A 24,060-nucleotide genomic window follows, 5' to 3' on the forward strand; every position below is an offset into this window, starting at 1 on the left:
GAGTTTGTATGCTCTTGACAATTAATACCGCATTAAGAAAAAGCATCAAAATAGGAGAGGAAATAGAATGAGCAGATTATACTTGGCCACTGATAATACGATATTAAATACGAAAGGAAAGCTAGAGCTAATAGTAAAAAAAAAAACACATGAATTCATCTAAAGTACTACAAAAAAGAAAATTGAAAAATTGTTGAAGGATATTCAAAATTTCACTAAACAAACTGCATATCCATATGTTAATACTGATTATCAAGGTCCGACTTATTGGAATTATACAGACAAACAAAAACAAGGGCAGTCCTCACACAGAAAAAGAGTCACCTTCTCGGCTACATCTTCAGATGATGGTGACATGTGCAATCATAGAGGAATGAGAGGACATCAATCTAACCGTAGGTCCTGGAACAGAGGCCACTCTAGAGGGCGCAGAGGTAGACAATATGTTCAATAACAGAATTATTCTCAATTTGGCTACCCAATGCCCCCTAATTTCCTACCTCTTGGGCATTCTATGCTATATCTTCCACACGAACTACATTTTCCACCACAAAAAAAAATACCCTCCTCCACTGTCCAATTTCTTTGAAACCAGGAAACAGGCGTAGGAATGGTAGAAAAACCATCTGCTATCTATAACATCTCGGATAAATCATTGACCAAACAAGAGGTGGCAGTTTTGGAAAAAGGGTTCTCTTTTATACCAATGAAAAATCCAATTAGAATGGATGCAGAAATAGAATCACGTACCTTTTTTCAAAAAATATGGTTAAACAACTATTTTGGTCCAGATAATACAGAGAGACATGAGACTGAGGAGAGAACTCATTCAAACCTAAATCATCTTGTATACCATCATTACAAATGGTCTCCAAAGAAACAGCCATTTTTGAAAATGTTGTACTAAGAGAATTCTATTCTATTTATGATTCTCAAGAAAAGGGAAAACATAATCCTAGTTTAAATTTTTTGAAAACAGAATGGGCTGGCCTCTTGAAATTACAAGACGATCAGTCGCTCATGATTAAAAAGGCAGATAAAGGTGGAGGTATAGTGGTGTGGGATGAAAAGAAATATGATTTGGAGGTTAAGAGACAATTAAGCAACATAGACTGTTACCTGAAACTTAGAGGAGACCCTAAAGACAGCATTAAAAAAGAAAATTTTCAGATCTCTAGTAGAGGTCTAGAAGAAGGTCATTTGACAAAAAGTAATTACATTTCCTGACCCCAGATAACACTAGAAACCCACTTTTTTATATATTACCAAAAGTACATAAAGATCCCTTGAATCCCCCTGGAAACCCAATCGTGTCTCTATGTGGATCAATATTGAGCAGTTCTTAGAATGTGGGCCTCATCATGAGTTGGGCGGTATCCCCGGCGGTATTACCAATGAGGCTATTAGCATTACCGCCAACCCCCCTGTGCTATTTGCACCAGATCACGGGTTTGGCCAAACGGTAAGTCCCCATTCCCCATTGGGCCTGTTCAGGAACTCCCAATTTTCGGCGCTACTGCAGTCTGCGGTATTAGTGCATGGTAATAGCGCAGAAAATCAGCAAAATCTCTGTGCATTTGCCCCCAGCAAAGAGCCGGGGTAAAACCTGCCAAACCTGTGATTTGGCGGACCCTTAAATGCAGCGGTAATAGCGTTACCACCGTAGTTAAGGGTTACCACCAAACTCGTGATGAGGCCCACCCTTGGCAGTGACATCTTATACATATCTGTCGGACTACACAGGAGTGATTAATCAAATAGAGAACCTACCGTTCCACACTAACACCAATGTCTTAATCACCTTAGATGTGGAAATCCCTTTATTCTAGTATTCCCCAAATTGAATCTTTAGGCATTATGAAAGATTATTTGGAAGAAAGGGAAGAACCACAGGCCATTTCTAGTGATTTTTTGATAGAAGCTTTGGAGCTATCATTGACCAAAAACTATTTTGATTCAAATCTTCATATTATATGCGAATCAAAGGAACAGTGATGGAGTGGGTTTTGCCCCTCATTATGCCACCCCTTTATAGGTGGAAATTTGAACAACTATTCATTCTGAATGATACTAATACCTACAGATCTGCGCTTAAGTTCTATAAGCGCTAAATTGATGATATCCTTATCATCTGGGATAGCTACGGTTTACTATGCCGTCAGATAAAAAACACATAGCGTTCCTAGATTTGTCGATCAAAGAGAAATGCAGACAAATAATAGTCTATTTGTATCGAAAAGAATCTGACCGAAATATTATCTTACATTACGATAGCTTTCACTCACAAGCATTACATAATAATATACCCTATGGTCAATTCCTGAGGGCAAGACCAAATTATTCCAAAATAGAAAATGTGTTGACACAATCGAATATAATACAAGCTAGACTTCTAGAAAGAGGGTACCCATCTAAATTACTTTGACAACCTAAAAAAAGAGCTAGACATCAACATAGGGACAATTTTCTGACCAAGAAGAAAACCAGAGAAAATATGAATCCCTATCTAGTGTGTGCCATGAAATACAATACCCATCACAATGAAATTAAAAAAAAGCAATATCCAAACATCAGCATTTATTACGATGAAATAACTCTACATTACACTGTTCAATGTATGCTTTTAAATAAGGAAACATTTAAAAGAATGGATTTCCAGAGCCGACAGAGATTTCATAGATGAAAGAAAAAAACAGCATCACCTCAGCATGGGAATTAGCATCCGTTAAGGGTCACTTCCCATGTGGGGATGCTGTCATTGCAATTCTACTTCAGCATGTATCTCTCTGACTATCAATCATAAGACCTGGCTTTTGCAATAACAAAAACATAATTTATGCCATACTGTGCCCATGTAACAAAACACACATAGGTAAAACTTCCAGAGCCATTGAACTAAGAATTGCGGAACACAAGTCAAAAATCTGCAATAAAAATATCACATCAGCCTTGGTGGCCCACTATATTGAAGAAAATCATAATTGCAGTGAATTAAAATGGTGGGCCACTGACAAAATCAGGGGAATGGATGGACAAAATACAGCCTCAAAGTGAACAATGGTGGCATTATAATACGCAAAGCTACATTAATGGCCTTAATCAACAAGAATGGACACAATGCCTGTAAAATAAAATAGTATGAAAGTCAGCAGAAGACCTTCCTCCTTATTCAACTTTGGTAGAATTACTACTGTAGTTTTTCTTCGATGAGTTAACACCGATCCAAATTATAGAAAACATGAGCATTCTGGTGAAATTCTCTGCAATTGATGACAATTGATGGATGACTAAATATGATGTCCTCACAGCATTTTAATTTAGTTTTTGAAGAAATAGGAGTGCCTTTAGGCCACATGTTATGAGCAGTTGGGGAATATTTTTAGAATCCCCATGCCACATTATGAACAGCCACCAGTCCTCTTTCTATGATTATACTTAGTAATGTATGCTGTGATTTAGAAATCGTGAGACCTAAGGGCATCACTGATAATTTTAGACATTGTGCAAAAAATTCTCCCAATGGCATCCTATGGATCTTCTCAAGTCCTCTCTCTATGACTATGCTTAGTTATTTTTTGAATGAGAAAATACGAGACTGAATGGTTACATCTAAACCTACGGCAGTGAGTGGAGAGGTGTTGATCGTTCGCCCCCTTTTCTCCATCATTACCAAGCAGGAATGCTTGAGGATGAATGACGGCTCCTAATTAGATTTGGAAAAGAAATCCAACGGTAAGCAATGCTGCGGCTGCTTTTCTGTACATGTATCGTGAGTAGACAGGCTTAGCTTAGCCACTCGAAAGTGTATACAGACCACACAAAGGTTTAACAGAGTAACACTATCTAATTAAATTTCGCTAGAGACATTTTTGGAGTACTGTAAAGAAGACAATGGAAGGAAGATTGATTGAACTTCTCCCTCGTTTACCTTGCTCAAATCGCGACATATTTTGTGAGCATTTAGTGACTGAACTGGTTGTTACTGGGATGTTGTGTCAATTCTTACTCCACAGTAAAGGAATGAGATGGTTATCCCAATTCCTTTTGTTATCGTTTCTTGCAGATTATTAAGGATGTATCCTGCACATACAGTTGTAGACGGAGAAAAATGTCCCGCCCAACTACGAGATTTGTACCATCAATTGGTAACTGTTCCTCTCATTTGAAATAAGAGCACATGTGGCATTGTGAAGATGAACAAATGGGCAGTGTTTGATTTTAACTTTAGTTTTATCATATTTTGTTTTTAGTATCATCAAGATACATTATGAGATGCTGAGAACAGCAGTAAGAGAGGATAAAATGTAAAACAACCTTCTCAAAAACACAAACAACTTACCACTTCTTCAAGTCCTGAGGAAGACGGACATCAGCTCCCCATTTTGTTGGAAATTTGCTATTATTTGGCACAGCATTGCATCCCGCAAACCACTAATGCTTGCTACCAATCAGTTTTTATGTACTGATGTTCGTACTTACTCATCTTGATATCAGGAAATTTGTCTCTAAATCTTGATTCCTTAGCACATAAAAGCATAGTGAAATGTAACTATCCTTTGTGAACCTGGGCCTGGTTTTGTATTCTAGTGCACATCATCATGAAGGTTTTAAGTAAAACAATGAAAATATTATCAGCAGTATTTTGACATGTTCCCAGTGAGTGGCAACTTTCCCCAGCAAATTACTTTCCTTTCCTGAAAAGCATTTTACACTCATGCACTAACTGCACTCAGGACCAGTGGACACTGCTGGGCCTAATTTCTGGGCATATCTCAAGCACCTTCTAATGTGTCTGTTAAGACTGATTTACTATCCTCTGGCCTGGTGGGCAGATGTATAGAAGGCCAACCTATATTGTGACAGGGGCAACTCTGGGAAGCTGTAGCCAAACCAGTTTAAGGTAGCAGTGACAAGTGGTCTAGGCTAAGATCTTCAGAGGGGTGAGATTGTAAAGGGTCCACAATGAGGTCACACAATGGGAGTCACAAATTACCTTTAGACAGGATGTATAAAAATACAGTTATTTAATTATGGCCAAATACACTATAAGAAAAATGAACACAAGCAAGTAGACTTGTCAACCAATACCATCAAACTAAAATACATATATACAGTCACAGGTTCAAGTGCATAATACAACTCAAGATACTCCTGCAAGGGAATCAACAGGTGAGTATTACACACAAAAAGCTCCACAGAGAATGTACCCCTAACTAATATTGTCCAACCCTACGTCGCCTGGGGCCTTGTGCCCTATTGTTCAGGATACCAAGATACAGCACTCAGGAAGCAGGAGAAAATGTAGGTAGGGTCTCTGGGGTCCAGTTATGGATTCTTAGAGCCACGGTTCAAGGTAGACAGTGTCCAAAATTCCCCCCAACAGTTACAAGTCTTGCCAAGGCAAGTGTGGCAAAGCCAATAGGTTTAAGATAACGAGTATTATAAGTCCATTGACTTACAATGGGAGTGTAGGGGTATGTTAAAAGCTCAATAACTTACCCCCCTCACTCTGAATCTTCCCAAGACTTTCCAGAACAAATGAAGGGTTTCCAGGCTTGCTTTTCCCGCTGAATTCCGCGGTCCACGATTTTCACGGGTTGCAAGTTCGAATGATTCTCCGGTTAGGATCTTTTTCTGGTGCAAGGACTCTGGATGAAGAAATGCAGAAACAAATGATGTAGCGCCCTTCTCGGGACTGGAGGCGGGTCAGAAAAGCAGCTTTAGGATGTGCACACCACGCACAGCTATGCAGCAGGACTCAGAAGCCGCGTTTGGACTTTCCGCTATTTCTCAGGTACCCTTGGTGCTAGGATGCCGAAATTTCGCAGAGGGTGTCGTTGCCATGGTAGCTGAAGGTGTGCTAGGTTTCAGGTGGAAACACGGAATGGAAACAAAGAGTAGCCCAAAAACAAAGCTGGTCAGCCACAGGACGATTCCCAGGCACTTCCGAAGGCAGTTTTTGTGCTGGGCACTGAGTAGGCTTCGGGAATGGATGGTCCCTGCAATCCAGGGGTAGTAGCACCTTCGCAGGCCTACTGGAGATCAAGAGACAGACAGGGCTCCACCAGGACTGCAGCAGAAGTTGGTTGCCAGGCCTCCTTCATACAGGTTACAGGTTTCTTTGCGGGTCTTCTCAGCTGGGCAGAAATTTGGCTCCTTCAGGTACTTCCAGAATCTCTGAGAATTGCATGCAGGGGCCCTCTTCTTACCCTAAAAGCCAAGTAGGAGTCGAAACTCCCACTAGCCAATGGCAGAACCAGCCCACACACACACCCTACAGTGGTCCAATCAGGACCACTGGTGGGAACACTCATGCATACCACTCAGACACACAGAAACCAGGATGTGTATTGAGGTCAGACTGACCCAGCCCACATCCTGCCTGCAAACACACAAAGCCCTCCAGTATCCCGCCAAAAGATCCTGCTTTCCCGGGCACTAGAAGTCCTTATAAGGATCTTTCTGACCTCTTAGTCCAGGAAGAAGGCTAAACAACAACATGCAAAAACAATGGACGAAAAACCTCGTGGCACGGCCATGTTTGGCCAGTAGCCACAGTAAGTAGCCAAACGCGGTAAACGCGGTTAAGCTAACATGAAATTCCCCAAAAAGTGGGGAAAAGTTACTGCTGCCACCAGCCCATCTTTTAAGCACCTCAGATTAACCAAACAATCCTTTGAGTGTTAGTCTAGGGAAAAACAAAAATGAACCCCATTGCTCTGCAGTGCAAGCGCTGTGTGCAATGATAAAAAGTTACCTCATGTGATACAAAAGTAACCACAAGTAGCAACACAGTCACAAGACTAAGGGAAACACTGTTTCCCAGTACTGATAGCCTTACGGACATATCAGTTTCCCCATAACATGTGAGCAAAGGCCAGTACAGTGAAGCTTAGGGCTTCACTGTACTGCAAAAAGTACAGGTCAGATTGAAAAATAAAAGCAAAAAGTTTAGGGGTTCCATAAAGATGGAAGGAAAGGTGCAGTAAAGAGAATCTTTCCTAACAGTGCCCCAATTACTTAATGTACCCATTGCAGTTCCAACATGCCCCTGTCACATGTAAGAAGATATCTATTGTGTCGCTGTGGCACCAAGCTCCTCCAAGAAAATCCCATGCACCAGACCCTCTTCTCTGAAATCCACTTACTCTCGCCACAGGAATGGCCTGCAACTATGCCACTCTTAAAATGCATCACATTTACTACCCGAAGCATTTTACCTTGGATGTGCCCATTAGCCATGGACCGGGTACACCCAAGCCAGTGCTATGTTTATTGGTCATGGCCTGTCTATGGTTGTGGCCCTGCTTCTGGCCTGACAAAAGATGATGAAGTAGTCAATGGGTGCACTACCCCAGGTATGGCCTTTTGATATGCCCTGGTTTCTCCAAAGCCATGTGGTGTGGGTAATGGCTATGGTTTCCTGCAATGCCCAGCAACCAATTCACCTGAGGCCTTGGCAATGGCTATGTACCAGTCCTTGCAAGCCACCTAAAGTGGCCCATAGCCATCATCTGCAGCCATGCCCAGTGAAAACATGGGTAAGCGAATAGCCACCTCAACAAGTCACCGGCCCATTTGACCATTTAATGCCCTCTGCCTATGCCCTTTGCCCCCTAATCTACTTTGCATGAGACATGGAATTTTCTTTTCTTATTTGCAGCATATTCCACTTCTCTGGTGCATCCTTTCACCTGCTTTGATATGGGGGCAACACCTAGATTACTGCAGTATGCCCCATATTGTTGAGTTTTCCGGGTGGGTTCAACTGACCCCCAGTGAAACGCCACGGACAACAATGGTGGTTCTTCAGAATCATTTTGCTTCCTCAACAATCAACCAGACTGAATGCTTCCAGATTAGTGAATCTGTTAGCCCCTTACTCTGTTCATGTTATGGTATGTTATGTTATGTTATCTTATACAGATTTGTAAAGTGCACACCTACAAGAACAAAGGCATCATGGCACTCAAAAGGACTAGGATTAGACACAGCTGAACAAAAAAAACAGACAGAGAAATCAAAAAAGAATAGTCTTAAGTTGTCGTCAAATAACAAATGATTTTTATTTGCACAAAGGGCATCTGGCAAGTTGTTCTAAAGGACTGCCACCGCAGAAAACGCTTGCCCTCCCACCCGCGAGTATTTGTACCTAGGTACCCAAATAAGGCATGCATTCTCTGATCTTAAAAGATGTGCAGGGGTATAAGGACGAAATGTATCCTGAAAGTACTCTACACCCACGCCATACAAAGCATGGTGAACGATGCAGAGGGCCTTGAACTCAATACGGCAAGCAACCGGTAGCCAATGCAGAAATGAAGGACAGAAGAGATGGAGGGACACAGAGGGGTGCCTGTGGCATCTCTAGCTGCAGCACCTGCAACCTATTAAGGAGATAAAGATGCTGAGCTAAATGCAAAGAGTTACAATAGTCAATCATTCCAAGGATAGAGGATATCACCACGGTACTGTGAGGATGAGCTGGTAAGAAAGGAAGAACCTTTCTGTAGGATCCTAAGTTTAAAGTAACAATTTTTACAGACCATGCTGACCTGGGCTTCCGCAGAAAGAGACGCAGAGATCTTACAGCCCAGGTCCTTCACCAACGCAAGTGTGGTTGGAAGCAGACCCAAAGAGGTCAACCAAAAGGCCTGTGTCCAGAGAGACGTAGATGAGTGGGGGGGGGGAACCACCAGAACTTCTGTTTTAACAGCATTCAGCTTCATCCAGTTAAAATTCATCAATCTACCCACAGACTACAGTCACCCATGCAGGCGAGCCGCCCTCAGCTGCCGCTAGATCGAGATGCAATTTGAGAATTGTCGATGTATGTATAGCAGCAGATGCCACAGGACTGGATGAACCTGCCCAAAGGCTGAATGTAGACATTAAACAGAATGGGGTAAAGAGCAGAGCCCATGGGAACCCCACAAGTGATTGAGATAAGAACCAAAGAAAAGGACGAAGAGAGAGTGATTGTGAGCGATTACCAAGAAAGAACCCAAACCAGGACAGTACTGAGCCAGAAATACCAGCACTTGCAGCTATAGAAGCGGGGTTGGGTGGTCAAAGGTGTCAAAGGTAGCCTATAGATTTAATAAAATCAGTGCCCCCCCCACCCTCGAAGGACTGTTATGCTAGGTCATCCATGACTGAAAAAAGCACCAATTCGGTTCTTCTCCCCAGTCCGAAACCAGATTAGAAGGGGTAAAAAAAAGAGGACTATTCCAAGAAGGAGGAAAGTAAAGGAAAAACAAGTGACTCCTAAAGCTTCATAAGAAAAGGTAAGAGAGAAATGGGATGGTAATTAGCAGAAAGAGTTATATCCAAGGAAGCCTTTTTTAAAGGTGGTACCACCAATGTATGTTTAAGAATAGAAGGAATACGAGTAGAGACAAAAGACTGTTTGCTGCACCAGTTAAAATAATAGATTAATTAGAGGAATAGGTTGATCGCATCTTCTGGGTGGCATTGATAATGTCTAATGATGAAAAATATTGGAAAACTGACTGGGAAGTCCGCTCAGCTCCGTTTGGTAAAAGTTCAATATCAGTAGAGGTAGGCAGAAGAGAAGAAGCAATCATCTGGTGAATAGCCTGAATTTTATCCTAGAAATATGTGAAGAGAGAGTCACATAATGCTTGGGAAGGGACAACAGGAGCCTCTTCAATGCTCAATGAGGACAGTGACTTGACTATCTGGAAGAGCTCCTTTGGCTGATTTAAAGCAGCCTCCACCCGATTAGTAAAATGGGAGCATTTTGCCTCAAAAATAGCGTTGTGATAAATCACAGGAGAAATACAAAAAACGGTTCTCATATTTGGACAGAAGCTGACTCTCCATTTCCGCTCTGACTGTCTGCAGCAGAGCCCGAGTTCAACAACTGTGGAGTGAACCAATGTTCTGCAGGATGAGAGCGTGGATGGCAGGGTCTCAAGGGAGCTAAACAATTAGCAATAGCAGTGAAAATCTGAGAAAAGCCTTCAAGATCCGTGTTGGCAGATGACATGCATACATTGACAATCTTAGCAGAAATATTGTCAGAATGTGTCAAATCCCATGTATACCGAGGTGGGCTGTGAGCTTGTTTGATAACACGCGCAACTGGTACATGAATAGTAAAAGGTACGATAAAAAGTTCTGTCTAAAGCACAGGCACGGCACAATACACAGTAGCAATTTTTACAGGTGAAAATTAAGGTCAAGTGTATTGCCAAACTTGTGAGTAGACTGATTAACCAGCAGGGGGAGGTTTAAGTCCTACATTGCTGCTATAAAACTAGTTGTGGAGTGATTGGTAAGGTCATTAGGATGTAGGTTAAAATCAACAGTGATATAAATATTGGCACGAAGCCGGCATGTGAAAAGGGTGAGTGCTTTGTGTGGTGCTGTTTTGCTGTGTCTTGCTGTGCTTAATTAACTGAACTAAACTGAATTGAATCTGCACTCTAACTGATTTACGTGCACTAATCCGAACCGCTATTTGCAGTGCTCATTTCCACACCGACTATTGCCTCTTTAACAAATCTCCAGGTGGAGAGGCACGCCCACCAGGAGGTGTGGTATTTAACCCAGATAGACAGCCCTTCCGGCGAGAAGCCGGGCAGGTGAAAAGGGTGAGCGCTTCGTGTGGCGCTGTTTTGCTGTTGTGCTGGTGGTGTGGGGAGTGGGGGCTCTATCTATAATATCACTGCAGCAGAGAGACCGGATCTAGACATCGAAGGAGAAAGGAGGACAAAGGAAAAGTGTCTGTGTCCCGGACATTGTGAGTGACAAATTGAAATCCAATAAGATGCTGGGAGAAATCAATCTTGTTTTGGGAGGCCATTCGAACATTTTGACCTTCCCACAACCGCCTTTCACCAGCTTATTGAGACATTTGGTGGGGGTAGTCATGACGGGTGAGGATGCCCCACCTTTGGGAGAGAGTGACACCCGGCAATTATGCCCGACCAGGGGTCAGCACCCAATAGTAATGAACATACAGCCTATACAAATGCAAGAAGAAACAAAAAAGCTAGACTTACACCTTATAACCAACACTGATCAGTCCTTAAGTGGTGTCGCTCAGGTGGCGAAATCACTTGACTTCCCACATGAAAAAGATATACAGGAGTTAGTAATGGAAACCTCAAATCCCTGTATAGAACCTCATCTAAATAAATTAACTTGACTGGAGAAAAAGCAGGCGACCAACGCAACTCCAATAAACGCAAATAAAGTGGAGGAGAAGAGAGACACTAACAACTCTGGCCTCAACCCTATAATAACTACCTTGATCAGTGAACATTTAGACCTTGTGGCAAGCACCCCGAAAAGGTCTCAAGAGGTGGTGAACCTTCCCTTTGAATTGAAAGATGTGGTGGATATCCCCCTTGAACTGAGGGAACTACCGCCGGAAAAAAAACAGCGAACAGGGCAACTAGCCCGACCGAACGATATATTTTGAAAGGACGCCCTCAAATAGGTGCTCAATTATCAACAGCCAGACATTCCCATTATGGAAAGAGCAACCTAATAATGGAGTAAGGGGAAGCCTGAAACCAATAAAACAACAATTTATAAGGTATCTTGGCCGTGACAAAAACATTTGGAGACCTCAAAAATTACCACTAACAGATGGCCAGGTTGTTCCTAATTTTTATGGCAAAAAACACTTCCAAACCCACTTAATGGTGGGTTAGGCCACCAGGATAACGGGGACCGTAAGCAAAGTCTGCAGACTATTGAAATTCCAGATGCAATATTGTTGGAAAAATAAATAATGATGGAACAAAATTGCCAGACTGTGGAAACATCTACACAATGTTTCCTGAGAAAACAAAAAAACAAATGTCACAAACCATGCAATCAGGGGGAATACAGGACATAAATTTGCCTGTACAACTGCCATCAACAAACATAAACTCTCCGTCAAAGAACATTGATATCCCTAGGAGTGACGGACAGCGGAAAACATGATCTGAAAAGGACAACTTTCATATGGTAAAAACATTGGTAGCAATTCTAGCCCCTTTTATGAAGTTGCACGAAGACGCAACTGACACATTGAAAGATCATACCATGCTCCTGGCTATGCTACACTCGAAGATAATCTTTAGTGAGGGTTTCATCACAGCATTACAAAGCAACATGGATAACTTCGAACACAAAATCGCCCAACTCTTGCAGACCATCTTGGAACCAATCATGGAGGAAAGGAGAAACAGATGGAAGAGTTTAAGAAGAAAATCGGTAGGGGGGGTTATCCAACCCTGTGATCCCAAATACAGACACGGAGGGCACACCCTAATAAGGATATAATGATTCATCTACCCTTCAGAGGGGAGAATATACCAATGGCAACACAGGAGTTGTCAAAAGAGGGAACCCAAAATAACCCTGAAAAACCTAATTGCTCAATAAGCGAGGAGATGGACAAGGGCAATGACAGAAATCAGGAAATACAAGCAGACCAAATAATCCCGGCACATTTCTGCCCCACCAGAAACCAAAATGTGCCCCTAGCAAAAGAAATCGTCCAACTAAAAAGCCCACTACAGACAAAGAGACAAGTATTGACGGACAGCCCGTAACAAAGGGAACCAGCGAACCAAAAATATGATAAATATTTACCAAAAAAGCTAAGATTGTCTCGAATAAAACAACAATGCTGGGGAGGCAGAAGACAGCAAGGAGGGTCGAATGGAAACTAAAACCGACCCGGGCTCCAAAGCTGACAAAAAAAATCAAAAAATCAAACCCAGCAAAGGGTACACATATCAAATAAAAGCAAAGCTTTCATCAAAAGCCTGACAATGCCTCAAGAAAGCAGTTGTGCAAAACCTGTTAATACACATTGAAGTGAGAACAACATAAGTGCCCCCGAAAAAATAAACTCAGACCCTGTCGAACCACATCTGAAGGACAACTCGAAGATAGACTTAATGGAGATGTCAACATACTCAATATCAGAAGAAGAGAGTTGTACACCAGAACGTGGTCAGGTACGTATGGATTCCTATGAGACTGAAAGTGAGCAATCAGAAGAGGACGATTTGGGGCAGACGAGGAAAAATGATTGAATCAACGGACAAACAAAAGAGTAAGTCCTAAACATAATCCAAAACCTAACAAGACCTTGATGCATAAAGCAAATAGAACGGCCAAAACAAAAACAAGGGAAAGTAAACAAGGTGAAGAACTGGACACCAACTCTGGAATGGGTCGAATTAAGCCAATTGTAATACCAGCACATAATCTTGGGGCCAAACAGATCACGGCGGTGCCGAATTTAGAAGATTCAAACAACAGAAAAGCCCAACACAGCGAAGGTCGCCAAGATAACCAGAAACCGGAAAAGGATTTAAATAACGGACTGGAAGACCAACCGCCTATCCCGCTTAGGCCTGCTAGTTCTATGCAGACCAGTGCAGAGAAAGGCAGACTGCTATCCCTTGAAAGAATTTTACACCTAGACGATGGGCTGATTATAAACCATCCCAAGGTGTAAAGACTATTCCCACAGGTCACGGCACTTAGCTTAATTAGTTCAACTGATGTTGCACTAATAGAATTTCCTGATAAAATGCACATGGACAGAGTACAAATCCATATTGTATCACAAGCAGTCTATCAACTCCTGGTGGAGTTGCAGAGTCTGAGGTTCATGGGCGTTGTCTTAAATGAAAAAATAATCGAACAACGTGAAGTGGTGGAAAAAGAACTTGGAAATCAAACAAGGAAATCCAACTTTCAAGAAGCCTATGAGTCCCACAAAAAGAAATGTATCAACACCAGGTGACCCAGACCTTGGACGAAGAACAGGCAAAATGGAAATGGCTGGCCAAACTGGCTGCGTAAAAAATGAAAAACCAATAATGTTTAAAGGAAATTGAAACAAAAGAATCAGCACTTATAACTTGGAATACCAGGGGATTTAGCCCCTTATTAACTAAGAAAGAACTTGCAAATGAAGACCCAAAAGTATTATGTTTTCAAGAAACATGGCTAAGAGAGACCCCAACAATGGAAGGATACTGTGTCTTTGTAAACTAAGCCGTGAAAGGGCTAAAAGGAAGACCAATGGCAGGGCTACTTGAAGGACGATTTAAAATGGACGGTGCTGAGCTCTGTCAATCCGTCACCCTACATACAGATGCTGGGGATACAGAGACCAACAGCCCAGGCGATAACTCAAGACAAGATCTTAATATTAATAAACATATATTGGACTCCAGGGAGCAGTAAAAATAGTTCCCTAGCAAGGGATATCTTGAGCCTAATTGATCAACAAAGCGAAAAATGGCCGGATCCCATAATAATAATTGTTGGAGACCTCAACAATTACCTAGATAAAAGTAACAACACAATCAGGGATGAATCAGTGGCAGCTACACCTAAACAAAAATGAGGCTTATCATGGAGAATGGCAATGCAATCATGGGACTGCTTAGTCCTAAATGGGATTAAAAACGTGGACATTCCAGGAAAGTCTGATGCAATATTGGATTATTTTACTGTCTCATCTAATATGTCAAGGTTCATTGATAAACTAAAAGTAATAACTACGGAATCAAGTGACCATAATCCGGTGAAGCTTACATGTACTAATCTGACCCACAAAAACACGCAACAATTTTATGGTCACAACCTGATAATCAATCCAGGAAGAAATAGTTTAAAAATTCAACCTATAAAGATTCTGGCTCTGACTAACAACTTAATGACTATGATTACACAAATGCAACAAAATCCTCTACCGACTATTAATTATGAACTTTTGCTTAACATCGTCCAGACTACTGCCAACCCTGGATCAACTAAACCAACAATGTCTCATCGACATCTATATAACAGGACAATTGTCTTAAAGAAAAGAGTTTTAAGAAAAAATCTCAAACAATCAAACAAAAGTAAACTGATGACTAGATCAGCTGAGATAGAAAAATCAAGAAAAAAAACCATCATTAGTTAAAAATACACAAGAAGACAATGCTAAACCATGACTCACAATGTATGCTATCATTCATCTGCAAAAGAAACACGAAGGGCACCTGGGCATTATTAGGCGAAAAGGAAACATCACAAGGCGCGTTAACAGCTAACCCGATCTCAGAAAGCCAATGGCGCATTTACTATAATCAACTGCAAGAGCCAGCTCTCTTGACACCCAACATCTTGGCCAAGAGAAGAGAAGATCAAAGCCTGTTAGACATAGATACAGTAACATTGGAAATTATCATCAGAAAACTAAAGAATTCGAGACCTCCGGGCCCTGACTGGCTGACTAACGTGGGGTTAAAAAGTGACCCAGAAGAATGGGCAACATTTTTACATAACCTGTTCAAGTATGTTCTTAAATCTGGTAATGTCCCGAAGTCATGGAAGGAAAGTGTAGTGGTGCCAATCTTTAAAGAAGGACTGAGAACTATCCCAGAAAACTACAGGCCGATAGCTGTATTGGACATGGCAGGAAAGATCTTTGCCTCCATACTGCTAAATGCACTAATAAAATAAGTGGAATCATCAGGACATAGAGACCAATGGCAGGCAGGTTTTGTAAAGGGTAGGGGAACTCCCTTGAACATCTTCATATTAAACTTTCTTAAAGCCAAAACATTAAGAAACAATGGAGTGAAATTCTATGTGGCCTTCATTGACCTATAAAAGGCTTTTGACATGATTAAAAGACCAGAGCTTTGGGAAAAACTAACAAAGTGAAATTGCCCGGAAGTTATTCTTGACAACATTAAAGAGCTATACAATGATACATCAATGAAAGTGAGACTAAATAAAAAATGCTTGCTGTCTGAGAAGATAGTCACCAACATTGTGCTAAAACAAGGGTGCCTGTTGGCCCCCGAAACATACAATCTCTTTACATCTGATATTCAAGACACCTTTGCAGAATTAAGAATCTTCCCGCCAAACATAGCAGGAGTTCTGGTAGGAAGATTAATTAATGCGGACGACATAGTTTTGATTGATCAGAACCTGATAGGCCTCCAACACCAACTGACAGCAGTACAGAACCATGTCAACAGTAATAGCATGATTATCAACCTGGAGAAATCAAGAATTTTAACATATGGCAAACCAACAAGGGGAATAAACAGAAGAAAAAAAAAAGGATGGACGCTAAATAACAAGAAAATCTTACAAGTCTCCTCACTAATATATTTGGGCATCTGTCTTAACAACAACAGAAATGAGGAACCAAGAATTTCTGACCTCAAAAGCAAGGTAAAAAATCTGGCAGCGCAAGCAAAAATCTTCTCAAAACGATTCTGTAGATTCTCGCTTGCGCCGGTAGTGGCTTTCTATAGAGCTAAAGTCATTCTGATTTTAGTCTATGGGGCGGAAATCTCTTTCCTCCTACCTGTCAAAACATGGTCATTATTAGAAGGAATATTCTGGAGGAGCCCACTTCAACTGCTCAAAACTTATCCGATTCAAATTATCCGAAGAGAATTGGCTTTAACATCATTAAAAGCAATATCACAGTGGAAAATAATCCTTTTTTACCGAAAATGTATAGATGAAACTTCAACTGGGGGATTTAAAGTTCTGAAGAAAGCCTTGGAAAATCATAATGAATCCATATTAATGGAATGGGCCACAATTTGCCAAGTGATCTTAGGAAACATGAATGAATCAGAAGAATCCTTATTAAAGAATCCTGACAGAGTGAAGAAAATTATTATTTGAACATGACTGGATTCAGACGCAGGAAGAAGTACAGAGCTACCATGGTCATGAAGATTTTTGGTCCAATCTCCGCAAACTGAACAAATTGCCAAATTACCTGTTAATTTTCCCTAACTGGTTCCTGCGAACATCCTATTTAAGATTCTGCCTCAATCTGTGGCCCTGCAGAGATTACAACTACAGGAAAAGGGGCAACAGGATTCTAAGCACTGTACACTATGCCAGAATATGAAGGTCTTAGAGACCCTCAAACATGTAATACTTCAATGTCCAACTCTTCGTCGTTAAAGACATCTTTATCTTGGAGAGATGTGGGACAAATACTGTCAGACTGACATTTGGTAGAGAATTCTCCTTGAAGGGGAAAAAACACCTATCAACTTAGCAATGACTACATTTATGTTGAAAATCTTTGAGAAAATTGCAAATATAACGACGGAAAGTGCAATGGAAACAAGAACAGTAGACTCCTAAAATGGCAAATCTGGAAATCAGGGTGCACATGTATTTACTATTGGGACGTTGTGAGAAAGAACCATGGACCAACTAATAGAATGGCAGTTTGTTCGGCCCTTGCAGAGACTTTTACTTATGTCATTTTGCTGTTCTGTGCATGACAAAGCATCTGTCAGATACGTGTCTGTATGCCATGACTTGTCAGTTTGAAAAATTGAATAGCCAAACTTTTTTTTTCCTTTCTTTTTTTTATTTGGATATACCAAAGTGCTCATAAAAATAAAAAAATAAAAAATTAAATAAAATATTGGCAACCCGTCATTTTAAATTTGCAGACAACTCCTTAAAGGCCAGGGAGAAGGTGGAGTGGAATGGAGGTGGACGGTAAACTATAAGAAAATAAAGGGTCTGAGAGGCTGAAAGAGATAAGCAAATCAGCATTGCCTCCATTTTCAAAGAATTCACAAAGGGAATTTTTATTTATGTATTTAATGGGTATGCATAATGCGCCTATACAGCAAAAAGTGTTTCAAGGTGCAATAAGACAGAAGCACAGGTGTGGGGAACAGATGACGATAAACAAAAACGGTCCGACTAGGCCTTGTGACATTCGGACTATCACACAATTGAGTGTAGCAAGATAGATAACTGCAAGCCCACCTGTGGGCCTTGCTGAACCTCTGTGCTGACAGAGTATTTTATAATTAACTGGTAAAGACTGAAAAGATCTGGGCCAGATGTCTTGTTCAACCAGGTTTCAGACAAAAGCCAGATCAGGCTGGTGTTCATGAAGTGTCTCATGACATTCATTCCGATGGGCAACCAGGGAGCTCACATTAGCCAACAAACAATTAAGCTGATGAGATGGCCATCTAATTGGTTGCCACGCAATTTGCTAAACCCATAGCAACATTTTTAGGAAAAGTAGTGGTCATGGGTGCAAAAGACAGTGGGGGTCATTACGAGTACGGCGGTAGGGGGTTAACGGCACCGGTAAGGATGCCGATGCCGTTAACCCCCTACCGCCGCATTCCGAGGTCCATTACTGGGTCCTCCAAGGTTGGAATGACCTGGTAAATCCCCATTCAAAGAATCCGGACACAAGTTTGGAGGCAGCCATGGCACTAATAGCACCATGGCTACCTCCAAACTCGTAATGACCCCCAGTAACTCCAAGTGGGAATAGTATTTACCATGGTTTTTGTGGACAGCAGAAGCATTAGTCCAGGGTCCATCCGAGGACCGGACGAGCAGAGGCAGGCTTACCTTTTGCATGCCTTGAGCACGCACAAGGCATGCCCGCTGCGCTCACCCGTTGTGCTGTCTGTCTTGATTGCTGTCACGTAAATGCCGGCAGGCAAGTCACATGACAGCCTGGGTAGCGGCAATGAAGAACAGACTCCTGCCTTAAGCAGGAAGTATGCCCTGGTAGCGTTGCAATACACAGAATATCAATATTCAAATCAAGGGAAGTTTGGGGAATGGGGAAGTTTAAAACAAAGAAAAACGCATCGTATTAAATTAACAGCACTGAGCAGCAAGCACAAGTAGCCTCCTCCAAGTGAACCCGTGTGAGCTCTGCAGATACAAAGAAGCCTAGCAACTCTCTGAAGATGAGCATCTAGATGTGTAGATTGCTCCTGGCAAACATAGGTATCCGTAACAGGTTTTGAACAATTTTGGCCACGTTTAAAATAAACAGCAAAACGGATTTGTGCTAAATAAGTGATAGGAACAATTTGGGATCAGGCGCCTAATCAACATTGAATTTTGACACAACTCAGACCAGAATCTCCTCAAAGTTATAAGCATCCCAGTAATTGCTTATCTACAGTGTAATTGCTGAACCCATTGTATGCTACAGAGTGTCAGTTGTATTTCTGTGGTTATGATTAAGTTGCTGTTTCCATAAGAAGAGACTATTTTTTCAGGTCAGGTCAAACAACTTTATTCGGCCAAAAGAAATGACCATCAAAGTACATCCTACAAAAACATTTCTAAGAATAGAAATACGGTTTTTATACAGAGTTAAATAAAATCAACCACAGAGAAGACTACAGGGCAGTGCGAGCAATCCACCCCCTCCAATGGGATCCATTAACAGATCTTTAGGCCCAAAATCAAGTCCCACCATCCCCATGCCTCCTCCAACACCCATGACGCCTTGGGCCTAAGACAGTCAAATTAGCACCTGAAAGGAGGCTGTTACTAGGAAAGCCCCCAGACTTTACTGTGGCAGATCTGGCAGGGGTAACAGGGTTGAGGAAAGGGGGCATACTGATTGAAATCCCACTCTTCGATGACTTGCCAGCCCGACCACCACCTCCCCAAACCCTGTGTGCTATACTATGGTCCCAAAAAGTCAATTTGATGCTGTCCAGAGAGTTTTTGCCCATGCTGGTAATTCTGCTGCACCCCGCCAAAGCCTCTCTACGTACAAACGGGCAGCCTCCAGTAGTATTTAGCCAGAATAGGCATTTGTTAAGTAAAGCGTCCCTTGGCTCTCGCTTGTCTGGTGCCAGTTTGGGCACCCCCTGAAGAAAGACTGTTGTATGATTGGGGTTTCCTGATTCCAGCAACTTAGGTTGATCCCCCGACTTCCATGGACTCTGGGCTTTGGGTTCGGTACAGTCGGGGGCCATGAGGGCAGAGGCCTGTGCCTGTATTAGGTCAACGGCAGTCCCGTTGGAGGTGGACAAAACCAGAGGGACCTCTGCAGGTAGACAATTTGAGGGGCTTTCCAGGGGTGGGCACATGTGCCCTTCGTCAGCTGGGGTGTTGATCATGGGCTCCTCCAATTGAGCGGTTCCAACTCCATTCCTTAGAGCCTCTAGCAAAGCGTATAACAGATCCTTGATGATGGCCAGTTCCGCCAATACTTGGGTACACCCACACCCTCTAGGCAAGGGCGCTTCCTCTGTAGGTAAGTCAGAGGTCAATTTGGGCTCATGGTTACTCCCACCAGATGTATTGTTTTGGATAGTGTCCTTGACCGACCGGGAAGGGGACACGCCAAGGGGGGAGCTACCCTCTAAACTTGTAGATGAGAGTATATCGCTCCACGAACTATTGTGGGAGCTTGAGGAGGATATGCCCCTTTGGGCAGTTTCGGCCGGTAGTGACAATCTGTCGCCCGCAGCCAAAACAGCCAAAACAGATGAAATGGGAGAGTCCAGCCGGAGCCCAGAGGGTAAGGCAACCAGACTCTGTGCCGGTATGGGGAAGGGCTCTACCCCTGGACTATCCAAAAGATGACGGATCTCATTGAGCAGGAAATGGGTATCCCCAAGATTAGCGGGTACTGTGGCCTCATGGGTGGTTCCTGGTGCACAATGTGTTGTCAAGGCAGCTAAGGGACCCGCTATCCGATTCCTCTTTAGCAGTCTGATTTTCCTCTTGGCGCCGGGAGGGGGACCCGGGCCAAGCTCAGGTCCAAAAAACACAAGGGGTACAGGGGCTGGGATCCCCCCGGTGGCATGAGCATGGTGGTCCGGCATAAGGACCCAGAGAGTAGACTCAGGAATAGGGCAAAAAAAAAAAAGGCGCCAGTGAGAGAATGACACCTAGGTTACCTCCTTGACAGACAGCAAACGGCAGCAGCTTCCATACGGTGAGCAGCGGCTTCAAACTCCAACCTCCCTCTGATCAGTGTTGGAGTGACATCTCTGCGGGCAAACCAGGAGTGCAACGCTCACCCTCAGCGTTCCGCGAACACCCCTGCGGGACGCAAACACCCCGCGCCCTTTCCCCGCGGGCTTCACCCGGCGGGCTCACAAATCCAGGCGTTAGTAGTGGGGGGGGCGTGGCCAAAGTTCGAAGGCCCTCCTGGGCCAAGCAAAAGTCCCCCTGCGGGACGCAAACACCCCGCGCCCTTTCCCCGCAGGCTTCACCCGGCGGGCTCACAAATCCAGGCGTTAGTAGTGGGGGGGGCGTGGCCAAAGTTCGAAGGCCCTCCTGGGCCAAGCAAAAGTCCCCCTGCGGGACGCAAACACCCCGCGCCCTTTCCCCGCGGGCTTCACCCGGCGGGCTCACAAATCCAGGCGTTAGTAGTGGGGGGGCGTGGCCAAAGTTCGAAGGCCCTCCTGGGCCAAGCAAAAGTCCCCCTGCGGGACGCAAACACCCCGCGCCCTTTCCCCGCGGGCTTCACCCGGCGGGCTCACAAATCCAGGCGTTAGTAGTGGGGGGGGGCGTGGCCAAGGTTCGAAGGCCCTCCTGGGCCAAGCAAAAGTCCCCCTGCGGGACGCAAACACCCCGCGCCCTTTCCCCGCGGGCTTCACCCGGCGGGCTCACAAATCCAGGCGTTAGTAGTGGGGGGGCGTGGCCAAAGTTCGAAGGCCCTCCTGGGCCAAGCAAAAGTCCCCCTGCGGGACGCAAACACCCCGCGCCCTTTCCCCGCGGGCTTCACCCGGCGGGCTCACAAATCCAGGCGTTAGTAGTGGGGGGGGCGTGGCCAAAGTTCGAAGGCCCTCCTGGGCCAAGCAAAAGTCCCCCTGCGGGACGCATACACCCCGCGCCCTTTCCCCGCGGGCTTCACCCGGCGGGCTCACAAATCCAGGCGTTAGTAGTGGGGGGGGGCCTGGCCAAAGTTCGAAGGCCCTCCTGGGCCAAGCAAAAGTCCCCCTGCGGGACGCAAACACCCCGCGCCCTTTCCCCGCGGGCTTCACCCGGCGGGCTCACAAATCCAGGCGTTAGTCGTGGGGGGGGCATGGCCAAAGTTCGAAGGCCCTCCTGGGCCAAGCAAAAGTCCCCCTGTGGGACGCAAACACCCCGCGCCCTTTCCCCGCGGGCTTGACATGCTTATAACTTAAGCACGGTTTGACAGGTTTTGCAGGAAAAATGGAAAACTAATATGTATGTATTCCAAAATGTGCTTGAATCTTTGATTCAGTGGGTACCAACTTGCATTTCCCATTCATTTTCCCCCCAGGGGATTTAGGCTTTCACCAGCAGAAAACCCCCCACTGTTCTGAGCTGTACCAAACCTTCACGAGCGGTGTTTAACTGGTCCTAAAAGCATGCATTTACAAATTGGGTGATAATCCGTCTGATGCGTGTTAAGAAACACCTTTTTAATGCATGCATCGTTAATTCCTAGATCCGCTTTCTAAAGGTCAAAAGCATTTGCTCGGTTAAAACAAATAATAATAATAAGATTTGACTGACGGCGTGATCAATAAGGAAATCCATGGATATTCTAAGATTCCCACATAGCAAATGGAAACCACAGATCTGATGCAGTAACACTGCACTGATAAACTGCAAGAAAAGAGCATAACGTTGCCATCTGGGGCATGTTTTCACATCAGTTGTGTGAGGACATGTCCCCCCTCCCCCCCCCGTAAGGGTAGAGCATTGTCTTTTCGGCAACAACAAAACGTTAGGCGTAAGTGGTATTTGTAAAATAAATGCATTTAAATAGGTTACCTTCAATGTAGGATTATTGTGAAGCACCTACAGTTATAATTCAACTTGGAAATTCAGTGAAAAAAAAAATGTTATGTTATGAACATAAAATCTAAATCCATAGAAATATGAGTTTGGTAAGCTGCATAACCGTAACGTGTGCCCCCATGATGGAGTGCTGCTACCAATTGCTGTGATATCACAGATGACATTACAGTTGGCATCATTGATGACATTACAGGTGACATCAGATATTACATCATCAAACTGAACACATCCTGAAAGAATGTGCCTAAAGGGGGTTGCGTTTAAAGCTTGGCCAGAGCCATCTGCAGAATGACAGCTAGGCCTCTGTCATGTAATCTCAGCCATGCTGTACAAAATTAAATTTTCCTAAAACAACATGACATTTTATGGCAAATATAAATAGATTACTGGAGTTCATAGCTATATCATGGACCTTGGTAGTAGAGCATACTTCCTGTCGTGAAGTTGGGCAGTAGGATTACATGTCCAGGCCTGCCAGAACAATGAGTATATGTAAACCTTTAGACAGGTCTTAGTATAAATCAATTTGTAGGATTGTTTCTGAAGGTAGAGAGCAAAATATGAAGCTCAGTGAGGCAACCTCAACGAACGTGGAACAAACTACAATGAGCAGAATACGAACCTAGGATTAGAGTCTGTTAAAATGAAAACAAGGTATATAAAGGACATATTCTGTCTGTGTCCTTCTTATCCATTCAGTGCATGTACACCATGAGCCCAAGCCACATCCTAAAGACACTGACATATAGAGAAGTAGTCCTATCTCTAAGGTTAAGCCTGGCAGATATTAAAGTTCAAGTACATGTTTAAGCTATCATTTCGGTGCACATGCTACATGGCAAGGCCTCTGCTTACTGTCACTAGAACAAAAATAACTTCACAGGACACAGACCTTGTGGGCCGACTTTATTGTGAAACCTCTTGTGAAACCTCTTTTCAGAGGATTTTTAAAGTAGCACCATGTGCACATGACATAGTTGTTCATGTCATATGTGATGTCATGTATTATGCCCTTTGCGATGTCATGCATGTCAGTATGAGTAGTGCTATATATGTGTACATCTATATATATGTAGATATGCAGGTTTCACTGATTGTGTTTGACATTACTGTAACTTTCGCAATAAACGAATCATTTATACGCACCTCAGGGAGATTTTCAATGAAACTATGAATATTGGCTGCTTTTGCTGCTTCTTCAACTTCCTCCTGACTGACAATTCGGCTGTTGTCCCCGTACTGAATATTTTCAGCAATGCTGTAGTCAAATAGCATTGGCTCTTGGGACACAATGCCCAATTGAGTTCTGAACCACTGCAAGTTTAGTGATTTCGTGTCAATCCCATCCGCAAGCTAGGGAAAAAAATAGATAAATAACCAACAGTTATCTAGATAAGCTTCTAATTTCAGAACATAGGAATACATTCCTGAACAGGTAACCTGTTCATTCTGGATGGGCTG

General features: G+C 43.3%; 1 protein-coding gene across 1 annotated transcript in view; it reads right to left on the reverse strand.

Moving 5' to 3' along the window:
• The window catches only part of LOC138568836 (ATP-dependent translocase ABCB1-like), a 615,126-nt gene that overhangs the window by 19,632 nt on the left and 571,434 nt on the right, over positions 1–24,060 (reverse strand). Inside the window, exon 21 of the mRNA XM_069646608.1 lies at positions 23,746–23,952. Coding sequence (XP_069502709.1) covers positions 23,746–23,952 — 207 coding nt within the window. The remainder of the gene's footprint in view (positions 1–23,745; positions 23,953–24,060) is intronic.

The sequence above is a fragment of the Ambystoma mexicanum genome, chromosome 2q (assembly GCF_040938575.1).
Source record: "Ambystoma mexicanum isolate Mex_15411 chromosome 2q, UKY_AmexF1_1, whole genome shotgun sequence".
Classification (NCBI taxonomy): Eukaryota; Metazoa; Chordata; class Amphibia; order Caudata; family Ambystomatidae; genus Ambystoma; species Ambystoma mexicanum.